This window comes from Chenopodium album, chromosome 1 (genome assembly GCF_948465745.1).
Source record: "Chenopodium album chromosome 1, dcCheAlbu1.1, whole genome shotgun sequence".
NCBI lineage: Eukaryota > Viridiplantae > Streptophyta > Magnoliopsida > Caryophyllales > Amaranthaceae > Chenopodium > Chenopodium album.
The window spans coordinates 38,171,074-38,189,330 of record NC_137834.1 but is presented as its reverse complement, the minus strand read 5'-3'; the positions used below and the strand labels follow the sequence as shown (position 1 = coordinate 38,189,330).

At 40.2% G+C, this 18,257-nt stretch overlaps 1 protein-coding gene across 4 annotated transcripts in view; it reads right to left on the bottom strand.

The window, feature by feature from the left end:
- The window catches only part of LOC145555467 (uncharacterized), a 60,455-nt gene that overhangs the window by 13,172 nt on the left and 29,026 nt on the right, over positions 1-18,257 (bottom strand). For all 4 annotated transcript variants that reach the window (XM_081617210.1, XM_081617220.1, XM_081617204.1 and 1 more), the window contains 2 exons: positions 17,911-17,963; positions 17,562-17,772 (listed from right to left, as the gene is read on the bottom strand). In XM_081617210.1, coding sequence (XP_081473336.1) covers positions 17,562-17,772; positions 17,911-17,963 — 264 coding nt within the window. The remainder of the gene's footprint in view (positions 1-17,561; positions 17,773-17,910; positions 17,964-18,257) is intronic.

Here is an 18,257-nt window from a genome sequence, read left to right as displayed (position 1 = left end):
CAATTTTTCGGCGCGCCGATTAATCGGACTCGGAAATCGTCGCACCAGATCGTAACGCGGCATCGTAGCGAAAGCAATCGACATGATGATTCCTAGCGAAAACTCGAGTTCGTCTTCGGCACGGGCAAGGTCCCCCCCGAGGGGGCTAGGGGAGGATTTATCTATTCTGTCTAAAAAAAGCGGGTCCCGGTGGTGTACTGGACCCCCCGGGCACTCCCCCCGGAGAGATGAATTGATCGCTTGCAGCGCCCAAAAAGGATGAGCGAGTTCGGTTCGAAGAGGCCCCGGCACGGGCCCGAAACTCCATTTCCGGAAGATTTCGCCTGCTCTCCAAGGGCCCGGGGCCGAGTCTTCTATGGCTACAACGATATAGAACTTTCAAGTTTGGGTTCAACCATAGGTGAAAGATAGCCTTGGCCCAATTATCGGCTTCGCTACTCGGTTGTGCTCCCCCCGTGGGTGGGGGTCGAGCGTACGATCTGGGCTGTTTCCCTCTCGACCGATACCGGTTTTTCCGGCTCCGTGACCAGGTTGGGGGGTAGGCCCCGGCGGGGAAGTTATAGACACCCCCGCAAGCACCCCCCGGCTCAGGGGGGACCAGAAAAGGCCCTTCGTTTTCCCCCCTTCGTCGGCCCGCAGGATGGAATGCCCTTAGCAGTTTTGGGGGAAGGAGCCCTCGATCCGCAACAGATAGAAGAGGTGCCTCGGGTTGGTGGAGGACAGGCCCGACGATGTCCCCTGGACGGAAGGGGCCACCATTCGGCGCTGATGGGCACATTGAACTATCCGTGTGGTTGAGAGCCCTCACAGCCCAGGCGGCTGGCGCGAGGCAGGAAGCTACGATGCCGCGGGAGGGGAACAACAGCTGGAAACGGCTGCTAATACCCCGTAGGCTGAGAAGCAAAAGGAGGAATCCGCCCGAGGAGGGGCTCGCGTCTGATTAGCTAGTTGGTGAGGCAATAGCTTCGCGAGAAAGATGGATTGTTGTCCATCGAAAATCCCTACATCTGCGGGTCGGGAGCCTGCCAACTCCCGATGCAAAGCGAAGAACCTTACCAGGGCTTGACATGCCGCGAATCCTCTTGAAAGAGAGGGGTGCCTTCGGGAACGCGGACACAGGTGGTGCATGGCTGTCGTCAGCTCGTGCCGTAAGGTGTTGGGCTACTCGGTTGTGCTCCCCCCGTGGGTGGGGGTCGCGTCCAGCTTTTTCTGAAAAGTATGGAATGATCAGAGATGCTGAGCCCCTTTTTATCTCGGTAACACGTTTAGTCCGGTTCATAGCAGACTGATGGATAGGGAACTCGGCGGTGCCTCGGGTTGGTGGAGGACAGGCTAGGCGGCTGACACGTTGACTACCTTCAAGACTAAAAAAAAAAAAGAACCCGAGCGGTCTAACCTAACCCCCGGGGCGGACCCCAACCGAAAGACGCAGATTTCTGTTAAGGTATGCCGTAGAAAAACGTATTCTAGATTTTGTATTTTACGCGGGGAAGAAGGTAAGATTAACCCCGAAAAAAGTGATCCAAAAATGGATTTGACCTAAAGTTTCAGGGTATGAATAGAAAGGCGGGGAGGGGCAATTTTTCCAATTTTTCGGCGCGCCGATTAATCGGACCGTTACCCCCCTAGCCCCCTCGGGGGGGACCTTGCCCGTGCCGAAGACGAACTCGTCTTCAGCTGCAGTTCAGTGTTAGATCGGCAGATCGAGAAATTCATCCGCAAGAAAAGGGAAGCGCTTACGAGCCAATTAGTAAACTGTATTTCTTGTCACCCGAATTTTCCAACAAAATCGGGTAAGAATTTGATATCTTTATTTCCTCCCCAGCAAATTCTTTTTTTTCCACAAGGGATCGTGATGTCTTTCTATGGGATTGCCGGCCTCTTTATTAGCTCGAACAGCTAGCAGCGGAGAAGATCCCAACAACGGCTATTTGAACACCGCTTACTGTACCAGCGTCCTTTCCCCTTTTTATCTCGGTAACACGTTTAGTCCGGTTCACTTCATTTTGCTAAACCCGAACATAAGAACTTGTACGCGTGCTCCTTCGCGAAGTAGCCGAGCTTCGGAAAAGTTCCAGCTGACGGCGGATTGAGGCTTAAACTATGATTAAAATTAGGCGCTTGGGTGGGGTCTGGGGGGTCCCGTATTTCCTTTGGCTAGAGGGAGCTGTGAGGGAAGGGGCGGATCATATATATCTGGAGACTATAGATGAGCAATTCGATGAGTTAGAGTACAAATATTTGCCCCGGAAAGACAATGTGTTATTTATCCATTCTTACTTTTTTTATGCCAATGTTGGTGACTGGAGATAACTCTCTTCAATTATTCTTGGGATGGGAGGGAGTAGGTCTTGCTTCATATTTGTTAATTCATTTTTGGTTTACACGACTTCAGGCAGATAAAGCAGCTATAAAAGCTATGCTTGTCAATCGAGTAGGTGATTTTGGATTAGCTCGTACCTCCGACCGAAGGTTCTGACAGCTTACTTGGTCTCTAAACTTATGGTACTACTAGGCTAAATGGCAATTGGCACATACAATACGTCCAGTCGCTTCTCGTGGATTTTCATAACCCCGACTAGGCGATAGGCCAAGGGTCTTAACTTCTTGACAAGTAATAAGAGGGTCGTGCGGAACCTAGATAAACCAGCGCTTTGCGAGAGGCAACCGTATTTTCTTGCTTTTTAGTCTAGCTTTCTTTCTTTTTCTTGTGAGAGGAGAGATGAGGGAGTTTAATGAGTTTATTGAGTTTTTGTATAGGTTTGAAAGAAAAGAGTTCGCCAAATTCGGAGAAAAGAAAAGTAAATAATCGTACTCATAGTGCTGTAGCGCGCCCGAACGGGCGCGAGAGTTGATGAATATGATATTTTTATCGCCCGACCGGGTGCGAGAGTGAAGAACTATTAAGATGTTGAATCGCCCGACCGGGCAATATGGCGCCAGACTCGGCTCGAGAAGAAGAAAAATTAAAACGTCAGATCGCCCGACCGGGCGCGAACTCGCCCGCTTCTTTTCTTTCTTCTTTCTTCTTCTTCCTCATTCTTTCTTTTACCAACTTTTCTCTTTCCTCCATTGATTCTCTCTCTAAAAACTCAATTTTTCTCTACCTTCTCTCTAAGATTTCCTCTCCATTTCTTACACAAATTCAAAAATAATTACTCCCTCTGTCCCAAATTACTCGCAACGGTTTGGCTTTTTGCACTATTCACACATCTCCCTTTGACCATCTTTTTTAACTAGTATATGAAAGTAAATGTAATCATGTAAGATGTTGTTGGGTCTATTTTAATGTATAGTTTCTTAATATAAGCTTTTTATAACTTATATAATTATATAATAAAAGATATCAACGGTCAAACATGTGCATCGGCAAGCGTGTCCAGTCAAAATGTTGCAAGTAAACTGGGACAGAGGGAGTACATATTCTTACTCCTCTCTTCATCCTCTACATTTCTACACCAATTTTACCCATTTCAAACAAATTTTTACAAACCTATTTTACCAAATGGCATCAAAGAGGGCAAGATCACTACTTGAGGGAAGTTCTAGTTCGAGCCAACAATATGATCCGGAGTTGCAACTTCCACATTAACCAACCATCCGAATCATTACTCCAAGACAAAATGAACGGCTCAAAAAGCTCTATGAGCGTGAGGTAATCCCTTCACGGTGGTTACACCGCCCTACTCTCGAGTATTTAGGGTTATTTGATTATGTTAGACGATTCATGAACGGTATGGGAATGAGAAAATTTGTTGATATGCACTATCCTACGTAACGTGAATTGACATGTGAATTTCTTTCCTCTTTGAATGTTGTACTCCCTCCGTTCCCTAATGTTTTTTACGTTTGGAATTATGTGCGGTTATTAAGAAATTGTGTAAAGTTGAGGTATATTGGAATATTTCAATGATTGAAAGTACAATTTTATTAAAAAATACAATGTTGAGCATGTGGGGCGAAGAAATTAGAGGAGATAGAAAGTAATAATAAGTGTTGAAAAACTATTAAAATAGTACAAAAAGTACAATAGCACATGGAAAAGTAAGAACTTTTGAGTAAAAAAATTGTAAAACAAGGGTAATTTTTTGTCCAAAATTTATGACCAAAATAGGAAAGATACTAAATGTAAAGAATAAAAAGGAACCCCTTAATTGGAAACGTAAAAAACATTTAGGAACGGAGGGAGTAAATAGTAAAAATGGGCCGAATTTGTTTTTTAGGTTGAACAATAGGAATATTAGTTTTACTTATGTTGAATTCTGTAAATTATTTGATTTGGAATCTGAATTACCTCACCATTGGCATGCTGAATATAAAATGGATGATGTTTATCGTGTTTTAACTGGTTTGCCGGCTCCTAACGCCAAAAAAACTAGTGTCCGATCTATCCATCACCCTGTTCCTAAATTATGGCAAAGATTTTCGGGTGTTTGTTTTTTTAGGTAGGAACGAACCACATAATGCACAAACCAACGAACTAGCTGTAATTAGACATTATGTGTTGGATATGGTTAACTGAACATGGGTAGATATATTATCCACCACCTGAGTAGACATGTCACGGCTAGTAACACGGCTAGTACCCCTATTAGGTTATGAGGCCTAATTACTACGATAGCAATCAAGAAAGCTGGGTTTGTTGAGAATAGGCCTCAAGGCCTCACGGTCTCACTAACTGTGAGGCAGACACTTATATGAACACTAGGCACCTTGAGGACTTGGGTTGGGTGAGACTGGATGGCTAATAAATCCCCCACTGGTGTGTTAGGTTAGGAGCTGAGCAACCATTGCCTATCTTTCCCCTGCCTAACCCCAACTTGACTGCCTTTCCCCCTACGCAAGAGTCTTACACATATGACATGCTAGTTGCCAACGCCCGGGGGCAAGCACAGCTTGTACCACCACCACATATGCCTCACATGCCTCCACCTCCCCTTAGGACTGACTCTTAGATAATTTGGGACCTACAGAGTATAAATCAAGCCATAGGAAGTATAGAGCATTCACAGGGTGACCTTAGGAGGATGGTTGGCTCCTTAGATTCATAATTAGGGTACCTTGAGAGGAACCAGGGTAGGGCCCCGTATCCCATGTACGATGATTATGCTAGTCGCCTTCGTCGGGGTAATATTCCCGACGATGCTATTTACCCTGATTGGTTTCAGCCCCCACCCCAAGGATACGATAGTGTTCCCACCGCCCATAGTATTTATAATGACTATTCATTTTTCCACAGGTATGGCCATGTGTTAGAATCCAACTCCTTTTGATGTATTAGATTCCCTTTAGATGCTTTCCTAGAGTTTAGTTTATGCTTTCTTAGCTTAAGGTCCCATTATTGTGTTACCGTCGGTCGGTGTTCACTGGGGATTCTCCTTGTATGTCATTTAAAACTCTTTAGAGGATGAATGATTAGTGAAATCTTAAGCCTTCTACCAAGTGTTGCTTTGCTCTTATGCTTGTTTGTTGTTAGACCTTTATAGATATTGTGTCTTACTTGCATAAAAGCTCCCCTCCAAAACAACTTGATGCACTAAGAACTCGTGGTTCGGACCCGCTTGTGCCCGCCTTGAATTATCGGCCGTCACAAGCCCCGACCACCCGCACTCCGTCGCCCAAATAGACGCGAGTGCTCCTTGAAATAATTGCCTGCTTGTGTTGCTTTGTGCTCACAAGCCCCTCTTTCGCTCAAGGCTTGCGTTCTTGCCGCCAAAAGGCTAGAGCGCGCCGCACGTTTCGGGGTCCACACTCCCGGATCGTGACAGTTGGTATCAGAGCCGAGGCCCAAACCTCGTCGCAAGCAACCCGGATGGGGCTACACGAAGATGGAATTTATAGAGGAAAGACTCGGTTGGCTCGAGACGAAAGCAGACGAATGGTCCCAGTTGCAAGTCATTGTGCGCGAGCAAGCCGAGCAAATTGTGAAATTGATGGAAGATAGAGATGCTCTCCGCGAACAATTACAATTTGTTTAAGGACAAGCCGATGAAGCACTTGAGAAATGTGCTACCTTAATGCACACTGGCAGAGACGCACATGGGGTTGGTGCGGTGAAGATCAAACCGCCCAAACCTCGCGACTACAGTGGCGCTAGAGATGCTAAAGAAGTTGATAACTTTCTCTTCGACATGGAGCAGTACTTCCGAATATGTCAACTAAGTGACGATCAGAAGGTGGATACTGCCATCATGTACTTGTCCGACGATGCCAAGCTTTGGTGGCGCACCAAGCACGCAGACATCGAAGCAGGAAGGATTAGGATCGACACATGGGCAGAGTTCAAGCAAGAACTCAAAGATCAATTCTACCCCGTCAACACAGCATTTGTTGCGCGGATGAAGTTGCAAGAGTGTCGCCGCCAGAAGGGTTCTCTTCGCGACTATGTTAAGGAATACTCGACGATAATGTTGGACATCATTGACATGAATGAGAAAGATCGTGTGTTCAACTTTGTCAACGGGTTAAAGGAATGGGCGCAGCGAGAGATTTTGAGGCAGAATATTGATACCCTCGCTGCTGCTATGAGTGCTGCTGAGAGATTGATGGACTACTCAGTCGGAAAGGGCCGTCAATCCGAGAATGATTACAGTGGGACGTCAACACACTCCAACAGTCCGTCTCCAAGCTCTCCAAAGGGTACGGAGAATGACTTTCGAGTATCGTCCAACACCATCAATACTTATCATAGAAGAAGTGGAGCAGGTGATGGCCAGAGATCAACAATTGCCTCTCACAACTCTGAAAACTCAAAGGTCGGCGCATCCTCGTCAAATACAAGGGCGATAAACTGCATACTTTGTCGAGGTCCACACAAATGGTGGGATTGCGAACATAAAGGGGAGTTTGACAAGATCCAGAAGAGATTGTCATCCATGTTTGTCCACGAGGCTCCAAAAGAGACTAACAGTGATGAGGAGCCCACTTACAGAATGGGTTCCATACGCCGCATGAGTGCTATGAGAATGATAGCACCTGAGGAAGAATGGAGCCAAAGAAGAAGGCAACATCGAAGAAACAAGCTTGCACCAGAGACTCAGAGAAGCGGGAGATGAAGCCCAATGAATTAGCAACATCCCAGATGCACCTTGCCAAAATCAGAATCAGACACCCGGTTCGAAGCAAAGAGCGACGAGCCCAAAGACACCAAAGAGACACTAAAGAAGAACCTCCCAAGAGAGAGGGAAAGCAGTGGTCGAGCAAACAATGCAGGGCACGTGCAAGGGATCACAAAGAAAATGGTCACCTAAGAGGCACCAGCCACAACTTGAAACTCTCCACCACAGTCTCAAGGAAGCAGCTCCCCAACAGATGATCGTGGAAGCAGCTCTCCCCCAAAATGCACCAGACACCACTCCCGGGAGGAAATTTAGAGACGAAACTCTCAACATGATGTTCGAGCCGAGCGACTCCAGAGACAAGCTCCTCGTCAACAAAGAAGACCTAGCTCAAGAGTCAGCAAAGATTCCAAAAGTCAGTCGCATCAACGGCACACCAAAAACTCAAGATAGTTTAGGCCCTTTTAATTTTGATCGTTACTCTTGTAAGTCGACGAGGTCGTCGACAGCTTAAGTGGGGGACGATGTTAGAATCCAACTCCTTTTGATGTATTAGATTCCCTTTAGATGCTTTCCTAGAGTTTAGTTTATGCTTTCTTAGCTTGAGGTCCCATTATTGTGTTACTGTCATATGAGTGTTCACTGGGGATTCTCCTTGTATGTCATTTAAAGCTCTTTAGAGGGTGAATGATTAATGAAATCTTAAGCCTTCTACCAAGTGTTGCTTTGCTCTTATGCTTGTTTGTTGTTAGACCTTTATAGATATTGTGTCTTACTTGCATAAAAGCTCCCCTCCAAACCAACTTGATGCACTAAGAACTCGTGGTTCGGACCCGCTTGTGCCCGCCTTGAATTATCGGCCGTCACAAGCCCCAACCACCCGCACTCCGTCGCCCAAATAGACGCGAGTGCTCCTTGAATTAATTGCCCGCTTGTGTTGCTTTGTGCTCACAAGCCCCTCTTCCGCTGAAGGCTTGCGTTCTTGCCGCCAAAAGGCTAGAGCGCGCCGCACGTTTCGGGGTCCACACTCTCGGACCGTGACACCATGACATTCCTTTTGGGGGACCGGCAGGGGTGGTGGTGTGTTTCACCCTAACTATTTTGGTGGTAGCTCTTGTGGTGCAGGTGGCAACGGTGGAGGATTTGGCTCCATGGATGAGGATGATGAGGATTAGCCATCTTGGGCTAGTTCCCGAGACAATGAGGACATTGTCTAATCTTGGCTTTGGGGAGATTTTTGGATTTGGTATCTTTCTTCTTCTCTTTTTCTTATTTTTTGTGTGTTTTAGTATAGATTTATTGCTTTCTAGTGTAGTTTTATTGCTTTGATAAAGATGAATAAATAAAAAAAAAAATTGAAAAATTAAAAAAATACAAAAATACATTCCTATGAACTGTAAATCATGCTTCCCTATGCCCCATACTTGAAAATTGTTTTGATTCTTAGTATATGATGATGAGCATTGTGGATAGGTTAGCCATGATTTGGAGTTGGATTGTTTAGATGCCTTAACATGCGTCAATTTTGCCCAACTACTTGTGAATATAGTGCTTGACTAGTTGATTTGGTAACGAATGTGTGTTACTTCTTGAGTATTGGTTTGCAACTATGAGTAATGTTTGTATGACTCATTATTATGGACATTGAAGAGGACGAAGGTAGATGATTTTAGATACACTTGTTCCCTTCTTATTACCCATGTTGTTGCCTTGACTTTTTGTTGTTTATTAGCCACATTACAAGCCGATTTTCCCCATTGGTTACTATTCCCAAGCTTGGCTTGGGGGAGCTATTAGTGAGTGAGGTGAATGGTGTGCTTATTATTTGCACAATTTGGGTGGATATGAGGAGTTGATTTTGTTCTTGATTGCATTTTATTTTTGATGATCTTGAAAGTTGAATTCCTTTGGAAAAAATAAAGTGTGATATGAAAAAAAAAAAAAAAAAAAAAAAAAAAAAAAAAAAAAAGAACTCCAAAAGAAAAAAGAGCAAAAAGAAGAAAATTGTTTAATGTTCAAATGTTCTAAATGAAGGTTGATCAAAAGAAAGAAAAATGAGATGACGAGTTTCAATGAAAAAATTCAAGTGTGGAAGTTAAAGTTTGTTATTCACTCAAGTTTACATTGTTATATTTTTGTGATTGAAATTGTAAGGGTTGGGATTTGTTTGATATGATTGGAGTTGTTTGGTGAATTTTTGGTGGAGTTGAGTTATGTTGGTGATGAAATGGTCATTACTTGTTTTGACCTGAGGTTTTGATAAGATATGGCTCCCTTAAGCATGGGTTTACTTTCACATTTTCCCAAATTTATCCTACCTTTTACCCTAGCCTTACATTACAAACTTTAAAGACCTTCCGACCTTTGTGCATAGAGTTGTGTGAATGTGAAATTAGTTGTTTTTCAATGCAGAGAATGACTTGACATATTCTAAGTCGACTATTAGGTTGAGTGTATGTTTTTTTTAAACACACGAGAGTGTGAGTTGGGAGGGCATTGTTCACATTAATTCTAGTTAGCAAGAGGAATAATGTAATAAACCTCTTCAATGTTTAGCTCACTTGTTGAACCAAGGCAAACTCATGTTACGTCTTTTAATAATACATGCCCTCAATTTGTATCTACACTTGTATTGTCTAAAGAATCTTTCATATATAGACGATCTTGTGGCTTTTGAAAGTTTATAGTGATCGATGGTTCATATGACTTCTTTAGAGTACGTCTCAAAATGATTAAAATTCTTGTAAAAGAAATGCTTACTAAACTAGTTTAGTTTGGGATGAATTTGGTGAGATTTCTAGAGCCTCAGGAAAGTTCCGGTAGCTTAAATGTGCATTTACTCCTTTGCTTCAACCATGGTCCTTCAAAGTTTTGGTGATATGTCTATTTTATATAGTATTTTATCCCCGTCCCTTGGTCGTAATTGGTACTCCCTCCGTCCCTAAATTACATTCCTGTTTTGAAATTGACACGGGATTTAAGGAGGAAAGAATAAGACAAATAACAATAATTAGATAATGCAATGGGAAGTACAAAACATTAAATAATGTTTTTGAGTAAAACAAAGATATATTAGTGATTACTCATGACATGTCATCAATAATTTGCAAACAAAAAAGGACCAATCACATGCTCTTAATTGAAAATTTGTAACCAATCATATTCATTGTAATTTGGCACAAGGATTCTGAAAAATTAAAGGCTGAAAAAGTACATTAGCCAACCAAACATTAAAAGTGGAATGTAAATACATTAATTATACATTAAAAGTACAACTGAAAAAGAGAGTGTATTTGGAATATTTAGAAAAAAAAAACTTACTAAATATAGAAAGGTGGAATGTAATTTTGGAATACTCAGAATAGAAAGGAGGAATGTAATTTAGGGACGGAGGGAGTAGTTTTTTTGGCTCTTTAGAGCCATTTTTATTACTAATTTGTAATGTTTTCGTATTTTTGGTTGAGTTTTGTAGGGAATTGCACTTTAGGAGCATTTTCCAGGGATTTAATTGAGCGACTACGAGCATTGGAGGAACACGACCATTATTCGTAGCTCAAGGCCAGTTAGAGTCATTAAACCGGTGATTAAGGCCTCGACATATGAGATACCAAGGCATTTGGGCCGAGTATTCAAGATCCAAAGAGGAAATCCGGATTGGGCGAAGAATCGGAGCCCAATCGAAGTCCAAGAATTAGCCCAAGTGGCCTTGCCCGGCCAAAGATGGTCTCGCCCGAAAGCGCGCCCGCCGGGCGGGGCAGAAGAAGAAAAGAAGTCCTTTGCCCGAGCTCGCGCCCGACCAGGCGCTAGAGAAGACCTTTAATGGAAAAAGGCAGGCTCGATCAGGCGCGTGTCTCGAAGAGCTTGTTTCCGGCGATTTTTACTTAGTTTCCAATTAGGATTTTAGGAGCTTAGTATAAATACGTATTGGGTTGTTTTTATACGACGACTCTCGATTATTCTCTTTTAACTTCTTTTATCTCTTCTTTTAGACTTTCTCTCTCTACTTAGTTTTATTTCCTCTCTTATTTTCTCTCTCTACAACTTTACACTTTGTTCTTGATTCAACTCATTATTTTCGTTAAATTTGGTAACGATTTCTTCTCTATTAATTTCAGTAATTCTATGTCTTTAATTCATCATGTCTTGTTTAATTACTTTGATTAGTTTAGATTTAATTATGCGTGAGTAGTTTTCTTTCTAGGATTTGTGGGGATCCATAAATAATATGAAGGGGTAATTTATTGTTGTTGATTGTCAATGCTTAATTAATTTTCTATTTATTGTTTAATGCTATGCAACTAGACTTGTGCGGGTCTTTTATGTATGAGTTTAGTAATATTCATTCAAGATTCGAGAGACGAGAATTGATGTTTAGGCTTAGTTTCAATAGGTAGGTTAATTTATAAATGGTTAAGTCGAGATTCGAGAGATTTAATATCGGTAGATTAATTTTGTGATTGTAATACGTAGCAAAAACCCTTTATGATCTGATCAATTGATGCATTGATGATTGATTATTATGTTTTACTCTGGAAAGTTATCTATTGGTGAACCTATGCCCTAGGCCTTTATTCCTTGATTTTCTCTACCCTTAATCTTAGACTCTTAGTAGTTTAGTTTCCCTTTCATAATATTATTTTGTTACTTAATAATTTAGATTGTTTAGATTAATTAGGAAAAGAAATACTTATTTTCCTGTGGATTGAACTCTACTTTCCTATCTACTTTAGTTAGAGGATTTAGGTAATACTTTTGATTAGGTGATACGACTTTAGCCTGTCATTTGGGTAAACCAATTACCTCTTGTTGTTATGAGAGAAATTAGAGAATTTATTTTCTTATTCAGTCACTTGGATGAAATAAATTACCCCATGGCTAGAGAATTAGATTGATATAAATTTTTTTGGAAACATAATGAGTACTAATATTTGGGATGTCGTGGTAAATTTAGTAATGTGAAAAAGATTGAAATTTACAAAAAATTTCTTCATGAACTATAGAATTGGAAGCAGTGTTGTAAGATAAAGATGACGATGATAATACGATGGTATTGTAGTTTGTTGTCATTTTTTGTTTACTGGTCGACTATTCTTGTGTAAGACATTTCTAGTTTTTGACAAGTGTTTTTTTTATTTATTTATTTTTTTTATCCCCTGGTTTTATAGGTCAAAATTTCACTATTTATGTTAATATATTTGTGCTACATACTTCTTCCATCTTTAATTCGCTCCTTAAATTGCATGCCATGGGACTATAGGTTAAGTAAATAGAAACGGAGGAAGTAAATACCAATGAATTATGCGCAACCATTAACTCCTGGCGACAAAAGTGCCTGGTCAAAAGATTCTTCACTATCAGGATTATGACAAAAGGATACACCACAATTGCATTGCCAGAATACTAAAAACTAAGTGGATGACACAGTGATTCTACTATTAGAAAAGAGTTAAGGCAAGCTGAAGAATCAACATTATACTACAAGTATGATAAATTGATTACGGGCCTACAATGGAATAAGTATAACATTAACAGGAACATGGGTGGACTTAAACACAAGGGTTCAACAAGGAAGAAATAGATGAACAAAAGAGGAAAAAAAAAAAAGGATTCTGAACCGTCCTTAGAGCATTGCCATCAATGAGGAAAATTTTCCTCATGAGCAAAAATGTTGAGCAAAAATGATGAATTTGGTACTACAACAATGAGGAAAAAAAAATATGCTCATGAGGAAGTCCAAAAATGCTCATAGGATGAGGAAATCTGATGATGAATAGTGTGTAGTGGGCCCCACAAAAATTTATAATCGCAGCTTTTTTTTTTGCTGAGCCCACCCCCAAAACGACGCGTTTTGGGAAGCTGAAAGAACAAGCTTCCATCAAAACGCGTGATGGTTGCTTAGAAAAAAAAAATATAAATGCAGCTGCTGACAGGGCGCGTCAGCAGCGCCAATGAAACGCTGACACGCGTCCTGTCAGCCCGAACCAGCCAATCAGAAAATTCCTACCGTTTTAAAACGGTCACATATCTAAACGGCTATTTTCGTTTAAATATAATTAAAAAAAAAAAAAAAAAATTTCACCAACGGTAATAAAATTTTTTTCCCTACAAATAGACATCCATTTTGACATATTTTGACAAACTTTTAAAAAGCACAAATTTTTTCTTTTGCTAATTTTCTCCCAAATCTACTTACATCTAAATATTATTTTCTAATATAAATTTGAGAAAGGCTATAATTTAAAAAAAAAAAAAAATCTCCCTCTAATATTTATAATTTTGTTTCGTTGTTTTAATTATAATTTCGAAGCAATTTTGTTGTCAAGTAATTATTATTGTTGTTTATTTAAAAACAAAATTTTAATTTCTATTGTTAAGTTAATAAAGGGTTATTTTTTTGTGTTCCTAAGTAATTTGTTTTTTTTTTAATTAGTCTAATATTTAATTAATACGTTATCGTTTATTTAATTTTTTATTGTAATTCCGGAGGTTTTTTTTTTAAAAAATAAAGTAATTATTATTGTTGTTATTTTAACATACAATCTAATGGATCCCAACAACCCTAATTACTATCATCTTTCTCAACATTTTTCTAATTTAGGAGAAGATTTCATCACTAATCCCAATTTTCAACTATTCCTAGGAAGATTAGGCAACCCGTCTTTGCAAAATTCTGATCACCAACAAACACCTCCACAAATTCCAAATCAAAACAGTTATTATGAACAACAAACTCCTCCCGTTACTGTAGGGAGCAACTCCGAGTATGATGAGAGCCAAGAAGAAGCTGTTCCGGAGACACCTCAATACCCTCCACCACCTCCTAGAATACCGACCAACCAACCACTAGCTAAAGCAAGTCGCATTTGGTCAGTTGCTGAAGATGAAGCTCTAATTGGGTTATACCTGAAAATAAGTGGAGACGCGCTTGTTGGTACGAACCAAAAAGCATCTCACCTTTGGCGAAAAGTATGTGACGCTTATAATGCAGCTCAAGCAGAGAAGCCGCATATACTACCGCCAAGACCTTTGAAGAGTTTAGAGACACATTGGCGAAGAATGGCAGCTGATTTGCTTCAGTGGACTAGTTGCTATGAGGAAGCGGGTAAACTTCCAGAAAGTGGAAGTGGTTACAACGAAGCTGATCGAATTAAAAATGCATCAAAGTTGTTTTATATCTCCACTAATCCACAACATAATTTTGCTTTTCCCCACGCAGTGGAAATGGTTAATCAAGACCCGAAGTGGCGGACAAAGCTTAGATGGGGTCTGTCGAAAGAGGAAAGAAAGGCTTGTGGTGCTGATGACGAAGAAAATAGTAGTGGAAGTGGGAAGAGGTCTAGGGCTGAGGGTGAGAGTGACGTTCGAACTGATGGATTTTCGTCGGGAGGTCTACGACGACCTGATGGTGTTAAAAAAACGAAATCTCAGCGTAAGGGCAAAGCAGTGGCTTCCGAGAGTGCATTTCTGAGTATCGGTGAACAGATGAGGGCGTGTACTGAGGTTAGAGAACGAGAAGCAAATCTACGACAACAAAGGTTGGAACTTGATAAGGAAAAGGAAAAGAGGAAGCAAAAACAAGTTGAATTAGCAGAGAAGAAGATGAATTTTGATATGCTGCAATTGTATTTGAGTAAGACAACACCACTCACTGCTGCTGAAGAGGCGCACAAGGAAGAGTTAATTGAACTAGTTTACAGGCGAAGACTCGTGTAGGTTTTTAAGTATTGTGATTATATATTTGTAATGAGCTAAGTATGTACTAAAGTTTATTTGTTTTAAGCAATGACTAGTCGTAATCAGTTGTTTGTTTTGGGTTGCATTGAAAAGTCACTTGTCTCATTTATGTCAATCCCCTTTTAATGTGTTTTCAGTAGTCATTGAAAAGTAGACAAGTCTCATTGAATTGTCACTCGTGTCTTTTTGGATTGATAGTAGTCATGTGAACTTTGTGTCATTGAATTGTCATTCGTGTCAGTAATTGAATTGTCGCTCTAGTTTATGACCACACATTGAGTCCATGGTTTATAAATACCACTGAAACAATCACCCACAAACACACCAAAATATAATAAACCCTCCAAAAATTCTTTCTTATCCCACATACAAAATGTTTTCCATTAGCTCAACATCAAGCTCATCTGATTCTGATCAATATGCGGAATTTGATCAATTAGTTGATGACTTTTTCACTACTCAGCTACCAACTATGTTGCTTAACCAAACACAACCCCAACCCATAACCGAAATTGATCGTGTTCCAGAGCCTAGAGGCGATACAGATAAGAGAGATAGGGAAAAGGGGCATGTACAGTTGTTTAATGATTATTTTGCAAGTAACTCAGTATACAACGAAAAACAGTTTCGCCGTAGATTTCGAATGCAACGACCTTTGTTTTGTAGGATTATGAACAAGGTCGTTGAAGGAGATCAATTCTTCCAACAACGTAGGAATGCAGCTGGCAGACTTGGGTTATCTCCGTTACAGAAATGCACCGCAGCAATTAGGATGTTGGCATATGGGACCGCCCCGGATGCCGTGGATGAATACTTACGCATTGGTAACACTACCGCTCGGAATGCATTGCAACACTTTTGCCAAGGGGTTATCACCCATTTTGAAGTTGATTACCTTAGAAGTCCCACGGACGAAGATTTAAGGAGAGTCTTGTATCAAAATGAAATGCGTGGCTTTCCCGGTATGATAGGTAGCATTGATTGCATGCATTGGGAGTGGAAGAATTGTCCTATGGCATGGAAAGCGGAATACGCAGGCCGAAGTAAAAATGCTACCCTTATTCTGGAAGCCGTGGCAGATCAAGATTTATGGATTTGGCATGCCTTCTTTGGAATCCCTGGAGCTTGTAATGATCTTAATGTCCTCTATCGGTCTCCGGTGTTTGATGATGTTTTGCATGGCCGGGCACCTCCAATTAATTTTTCTGTGAACGGCCATGAATACAACTTGGGCTATTATTTAGCAGACGGCATTTACCCTAAATGGCCTACTTTCATTCAAGGTATAACTCTACCTCAACTTCAGAAGGATAAATTATTTGCTGATAAACAAGCTGCTGCTCGGAAGGACGTTGAACGAGCGTTTGGGGTACTACAGGCCAGGTTCGCCATACTACGACAACCGGCACTTGCCTTTAACGAAGACATTTTGTGCGATATTATGAAAGCTTGTATCATTATGCACAACATGATTGTCGAAGATGAACGACACAACTATACTCGGGCCGAAGTTTTGAGAAAGTACTACGAACAAGATCGGCCACAACACAACAGTGCAACAACAAGTGTCACGGTGAACAACAACGAGCCTTTTGAATTCAATGTTGGCCGACCGCCTAACGTTGATTTTGACACGTATGTTCAGAGAAGAATGACCTTACGTGATAGAGACACTCATGTTTCTTTAAAGGCGGATTTAGTGGAACACATTTGGCAAAAATATGGTTCTACTAATGAGTAAAAAAATCAAATATCGTACAATGTTCGAATTCAGTAAGCGTAATTTTAATAATGTAAGGTTATTAAATATTAAAGTTTGTAGAATAGTTTATAATAATTGTACGACAATATATTATTTTAGTATGTAGAATAGTTAACGATTGTACGTTATTTTTCGTTCTATTATTATTATCCAAAAAAATTCGGTTTTATTACTACGGAATTTTTTTTTCAGGTTTTATTTTTATGCACGTTAAATTAGAAATTTATATTTTAAATTCATTAAAATAATTTGATTACTAAACCTAAATCGTAATATTTACACTTAATTATACAAAAATTAACAAATATATGGTGATGTGTAAGAGAGAGAAATGTAAGTGGAGTATTGGAATAAGTAGGAGAGAGAAAGGTGAGGAAATTTTTTTTGATCATTGATGGGGTAAAATTTCCTCACCAATTTTCCTCATGAAATAAAGGAGAGAGAAAGTGGGTAGAGAGAGAATGAGGAAAATATTTTTTCCTCATTGTTGTGCATGCTCTTAGAGGTGTATGTAATAACAGAACAAATTTCAGTAGCACCGGTAGAAAAGCTGAAAAGGGTAGCATATTCCCCAGACAAGAGTAAAAATAAAAAATGACTCGGAAAAAAGTGGCATACTCCCCATTAAGAGTAAAAATTGGAAGTGACCCAGAAAAGGTTGGCATACTCCTCATCAACAACAAATCCTAATGTTTGTACAACTAGCAAATGTATAAGCAAGTAGTAACAGACAAAGATAGTACAGTAAAAATTCTTAAATTAACATACATCATTCCTATAATAGTCTCTACAATGCTAATTCACTGATTTGAAGGAGCTGGATGGTTAAAGAAATTCATGCAAAGACTCAGAATCACTATATCACATTATGGCTTCACCTTAGACAAAATTTGAACTTTGATATGGAAAAAAAAAAAAAAAAAAAAAAAAAACAAAAAAGGCAACCTACAGGATCAATTTCGAAGGGAAATATCACATATTCACATGCCAAGTTAGGTTAAGCAAACCTGGTAGTAACATGCTTCGAAATGCAAACTTGGATAATAAGATTCCGGAAGACAACCCCATAGGCGTCCATACATGGTATCACCGCCAATAAGATTGAGAGCCCCAGCAACAAGTTCATTCTGTTCTTCAGCGGTAACTAGAAGCACTTGATCTCCCATTTTTGATGCCATGTTGTGAAAAAAATCCCTTGTCAAGTAAGGAGTACCCCACCTACATATTAAGTGTAGCATAAAGACGACTTTTCTCCTTATTTGAAGTATTATATTAAATGACTTAAAAGTTAAACCTGCACAAAGTTATTTTAAATAGAAAATTCCTGTAGGAAAAATAAAAGGCCATGAACTCTACTTGTTGTCGGTAGTATTCTTGTAGAATTGATAGAAGGTGTCCCAGTGTTTTGCCTGAAAAATGAAGATTTCAAAATCAGATAAAGTAACTTTAAAGCAACCAACAATAACAGCAAAGGAGAATATATGAGTTATTGCATGCATGGCATGATAAAACTTAAATGCTACCACAATAGTTGAGTGTCCTAGTTTTCTGGAAAATTAACACTTATCTCCCTCCATTCATTGACACTTTGACAGAATAAAGCCATAGTAAGTATTCATGAATTAGAAAATAACCAAAAAAAAAAAAATAGTCATCAGGTCCCACCATGATGATGTTTTCAGCTTTTGAAGAGCCCAAAAATA